The sequence below is a fragment of the Nicotiana tabacum genome, chromosome 14, assembly GCF_000715075.1.
Source record: "Nicotiana tabacum cultivar K326 chromosome 14, ASM71507v2, whole genome shotgun sequence".
Lineage (NCBI taxonomy): Eukaryota > Viridiplantae > Streptophyta > Magnoliopsida > Solanales > Solanaceae > Nicotiana > Nicotiana tabacum.
Genome location: NC_134093.1, coordinates 110777526 through 110783190, shown reverse-complemented (window position 1 = coordinate 110783190; position 5665 = coordinate 110777526). Strand labels below are relative to the sequence as shown.

Sequence of the window (5665 nt, the reverse complement as noted above, 5' to 3'; positions counted from 1 at the left end):
CTTACCTCAATCCGAGCAAATTCTTTATTCCAATAAACCTTTTCCTCGTGATTCAGCCTCCGAATGCCTCGAATCTTAGTCAAAATAATTCGACACAATCAACACGAGGTATAGGAATTAATTCCATATGAAAATGCTAAATTTTACAATAAAAACCCGAAATTAATTCAAAAATTAACAGTAGGACCCACATCTCAGATCTCGAAAAAACTCACAAAATCCGAACACCCGTTCTGATATGAGTTCAACCATACAAAAATTATCGAATTCCGACATCGGATTGACCTTCAAATCTTCATTTTACATTTTTGGAAGCTTTTATAAAAATCTAATTTTTCTTCTATAAATTCACGGATTCATGATGTAAATGAATATGGAATCATGAAATATAATCAATTTATGATAAGGAATACTTACCCCAATGTTTACCCATAAAAATCGCCCAAATTTCGCCTAAACCGAGCTCCCAACTCCATTTTTGACAAAATGGCCAAAAACCCCGTTTATAGAGCCTCTGGTATTTTCGAGCGCTACAAGTAGTGTGGGGCGCTGCATGTGGCGCACTTTCTAGAATCGCGGCGACGAAAAATCTTTTCCGATACAGAAATGGGCATAACTCTCTCATACGATGTCCGAATTCGACGATTCTTTTTTCTATGGCTCCGTAATTTCAATACGGATCTAATGCTTCAATAAAAACTGAATTTTGAGCTCAGTTTCTTAATGTGATACCACGTATTCTTGAAGAATCGACATCGAACATTCTAGGTTTGATGCCGAAACATAGCAAATCAATCCGGAATGAACTCAAATTTTACGTACAAGTCATAAATGACATAACAAAGCTATTCCAATTTTCAAAATATGATTCCGACCTCAATATCAGAAAGTCAACTCCCCGGTCAAACTTTCAAACTTTAAATTTTCTATTTTCGCCATTTCAAGCCGAATTTAACTACGAACTTCAAAATGAATATCTGGACACACTCCTAAGTCTAAAATCACCATACAGAGCTATTGGAACCATCAAAACTCCATTCCGGAGTTATTTGCTCAAAAAGTCAAATCGGTCAACTCTTTTTATTTAAGTTTCTAAACAAGGATTGTTCTCTCAATTAAATCCTGAATTATCCGAAAACCAAAGCCGACAATTCACACAAGTCATAGTACATATTACGAAGCTGATCAAGACTTCAAATTTTTGAAAGGAACATAGATGTTCAAAACAACAAGTCGGGTCATTACAGATTGTTGGCCAATCAAGAATTCTCATCATGTTCAAAAAGATGAAGGTTTTAGAAATGTGAATGCGAAGATGGATGTGCGGGCATACCAAAATGGATATGATTATGAAGGAAAATATTCGGGATAAGGTGGTATGGCTCCCGTAGAGGACAAGACGCGAGAAGCGAGGCTTAGATGATTTGAACATGTGAAGATGAGAGGCACCAATGCCCTAGTAAGGAGGTGTGAGAGGTTGACGAGTCTTATGAGAGGTATAGATAGGCAGAAGAGGTAATAGAAATGGGTGATTAGGTAAGACATGACAATATTTCAGCTTACCCAGGATATGACCCTTGATAGGAAAGTGTGGAGGTCGAGAATTATGGTAGAAGTTAGATAGTCCAGTGTGTTCCTTGGCCTATCAATACTGTTAGTGTTAGTCTTGTATTTTCTTAGTCGTGATTTTCTACTACTATTTGTTTTTTGTTTTTTTGCTTCGATTTCCTTATTGGAGTGCTAGTTTTATTGTTTGTTGCTACTACATCTTTTGTATCTTTCCTCGAGCCAAGGATCTTCCGAAAACAATCTCTCTATCTTTTTAAGGTAAGGGTAAGGTCTACGTACACACTACCCTCCCCAGATCCCATCTATGGGATTATATTGGGCTTATTATTGTAAAATTTGGATATTCAAAAATTATATGAAAAGTATTATAATTTGCAATTTGCTCATATTATATGGTAAAAATACATGTGAAATGTTGATCAAAGTTCATATAGTTTAACTTTGGAGAAGAGAAATGTGACAACTAAATGAGAATGAGGGAGTAGTATTCAGAGATACTCTATTATAATTACTTTTCTAGTTTAAATGTACATTAATTGCAAAATATTAATTTTTCTTATAGTTTAGGAAATATTTTATGATATCTGTAGAATATTTATTTGCCTTCTAGTTTAGTACCTACATTAATGATAGAATATTATCTTCCTTTTAGTTTAGGGCCTGTAAGAAAAAATAAATTGTGACTTGTTTCAAATCAATGCAATGAGTTTTCTTTTATTCTAAAAAATATTTTTCTCTCTCCAATCAAATATAGAAAATATTTTTTCCCATAAATATTTAAAGAAGTTTAAGTATATCATTTATTTTCTTACTATATCTTTAAAGAAGTTGTGGCAAAAATAGTAACCTCAATTGGGATTTAACAAATAAATAATAGCCCAATGTAAGCGAGTGAATAAGAATCTTGGCGCAATCAATTTTGAAAATGGGAATTTGATTACAAAATCTCCAAAAAACTTCCTAGAGTATCCGAGCTAATAAATATCTAGTTAAATTTTTTCCTATTTTATCTTTGTCCTCCATATTCTACTAATGATTATATCCTAAGAAACCATAACTGAAATAAAACAGCAGCCTCCTCAGTCAAAGCTCGTTGCATCAGTGGTTTACGAGCAACTGCACAGTGAGCAGGTTACCCAGTGCGCACCTGAAGAGTTGCGGCTACGGGTTCCCCTAGAAATTTTCGAAAAAACTATGTATAATTAATATATAACCAGTGTATACTACATAGAAAAATTAAACATTGAATATGGTTAGCTATTTGTGTAAAAATCCCTTATAAATATTGGGATAGAAAGAGTCCAACCATAAACAAGAAGGCACAAAAATGGCATTTTCACTTAACAAACAATTTTTATTGACAATTATAGTTCTGCAAGGCATATACGAGGCACATGCAAGTAGCAAATATTCAATCTCTTTGATATGTTCAAAGGCACCAAATCCTTCTTTATGCCTACTAGCTTATAACTCAGATCCGCGTTCTGCAAACGCGGATCTTCGTGGTCTATGCCAAATTGCCATAGACTTTTCAGAGAAGAGCGCTAGACAGACGTTGGATTTGGTTAATCAACTCTTGGAAAGTGCCAAAGGGGTCTTGGAAACGAGGTTACAAGCGTGCGCGTTCCACTATTTGAACTGCGCAAATTTGTTCAACCAAACTGGAAAAATTTTACAGTCTGGAGATTTTAGAAAGACCGTGGATGGTGGTAATGGGGCGTTGGCGGAAAGTGCTAATTGTGACGCGGCGTTTATAGGCTCACCGCCTAAGGAACCGGTCGAGGTTCGACAGTTTAGCGTGTTAGTGCAACAATTGGGTGCTGTTGTTGTTCTTACTGCTACATTCTTAGACCACTAGGGTGTTTAGATTGTTGCTAAAATTGATGTCTCTTTGTTATTGACGAACCCTACTTTGTTGGTCTGAATTAAAATACTTCATGTTCTCGAGATTAATCGTGCTCATAATATGGTTACTTACGTAAATGATAATTAAGCTTATAATACGATTGTGGATGTAACAACCCAACATGTCGTTTTGAGTTTTATTAATCATTATTAGAAAATAGTCGTTTCGACTACTGAAAAAATAGTCGAGAAATCTAATTTTTCGACTAAATTCCGACTGTTTTGGAGTAGTCGGAAAAGAGCTTCCGACTACTGTGGTTAGCAAGTAGTCAGAATTTTCAGACTATAGTAGCCAGAAAAGTAGACGAAATTCCGACTATTTATAGTCGAAATTAGTTGTTGGAAAACGGTGATTTTCTTATAGTGCACCGTGTTTCCTTGTTTGAGATTTTTCGCAGGTTCATATGATAATTTGAGGCTTACATATATGTGTGATTTGGGTCTCGAGAGGCTCGGGCGCATTTTGGTATGCTTGGTTGTTAGTTTAAAATTTAGAAGTATTGGTGAATGAATTTCATGGCTCAACCTTTATCTCCCAGCAAAGGCCTCTTACAAAGGAGAAATTTTACAGCGAGAGACATGCCACCTAATACTTGTGTGAGGGACTAATAAATGAAGCATGGCCCCAAAATGGCCAAGCAATTCAAGTTTTCTCCCTTTATATGCGAGTGAAAATGGCCAAATATATCTCAATTTTCATATATTGTCTGTATTTAACCTCTATTATACTATCGGGCTAAATTTACCCCTATTAATAGACTATCGGGCCAAATTTACCCCTACAATCAGCAAAATTAAAAAATATCCATTGATCTGTTATGTAATCCAAAATCTCTCAAATTTCTTTTATTTAAATCACTTGTTGCTCTTCTTGGTCCACTATTTTTGAAATAATTGACATTTACCTGCTTTCTGAATTGGAGAAAAAAAAATAAGAGAAAAAAATATTAAATAATACACGAATAAACAAAGTATAGTTTAAATTACTTAACAGATCAATGGGTATTTTTAAAAGTTTGCTGCTTGTAGGGGTAAATTTAGCCCGATAATATAATGATAGGGGTAAATTTAACCCGATAATATAACGGAAGTTAAGTGTAGACAATATATGAAAGTAGATGAGTATATTTGGCCATTTTCCCATCATGCAAAACCCCAGCCGTGTTCCACCGTAAACAAACCAAACTCTATCTCAGAATCACAATTTTTTAATTTTATTTTCTTTTTTGGAATTTTCCTTTGGTAACATTATACTCCTATATTGTGTATATAGCTTTAATAACATAGAAATTATTGAATTAATGTATGTATAGTTAGTGAAAAATTCGGAGTTTCTCTGTTTGAAATAATTGAATTGATTTCAAAGTTGTAATTTTTTTAAACTTCCAATTTTTTAATTTTATAAATCTGCGTAATATTGATTGTGTGTGTTTGTGAGAGATAGAGGGCAGAAAAGAGTAAAATAAAACGGAAAAAAGAAGGTATTTGATTGATAAAACAATAAACTAACCTCGTGGGACCCATGTTTTCCATTTGTCACAATTTGAATGGAACCTCACACAATTATTGTTGTTGTGTGAGACCAACGTAAAATTTCTCCTTACAAAGAATACAAAAACAACAACAACACAGTATAATCCCATTAGTGGGGTCTGAGAAAGGTAATGTGTACGCAGACCTTACCCCTATCCTGGGATAGAGAGGCTGTTTCTGATAGATCCTCGGCTCCCTCACTCCAAGAACTTCCCACCTTGCTCTTGGTGTGACTCGAACTCACAAGCTCTTGGTTGGAAGTGGAGGGTGCTCACCACTAGAGTAACCCACTCCCTACAAAGTATCTCAAACTGAAACAGCCTAATAAATTACTCCCACTAAAAATGGATATTTATAAATATGTCCAAGTTCCATATATACGGTCAGACATCTTTATAACAACATCCTTATATAACAACATTTCACTATAAAACCTAAGTTTTTCCAAAACCAAATTTTATGTTATATTATAATATATATTTTCTATAACAACAATTCACTATAACATCCAAAAATATTTGGAACAAACGAAACTATTATAGAGAGGTTTGATTGATGCTTCTGTTAATACTTTTATTAACCAAATGTGGATGACAAAATTAAAACGATCAGATAACAGATTAAATACTTGAAGTAAATTCTCAAATTAAAAATACAC

The 5665-nt window shown here is 34.2% G+C and overlaps 1 protein-coding gene across 1 annotated transcript; it reads left to right on the top strand.

The window, feature by feature from the left end:
- Positions 1-2896: 2896 nt before the first annotated feature.
- On the top strand, positions 2897-3427 carry LOC107826196 (pectinesterase inhibitor-like). Its single transcript, XM_016653149.1, has one exon. The coding sequence runs from the start codon at positions 2897-2899 to the stop codon at positions 3425-3427; it is 531 nt and encodes a 176-aa protein (XP_016508635.1).
- Positions 3428-5665: the final 2238 nt, after the last annotated feature.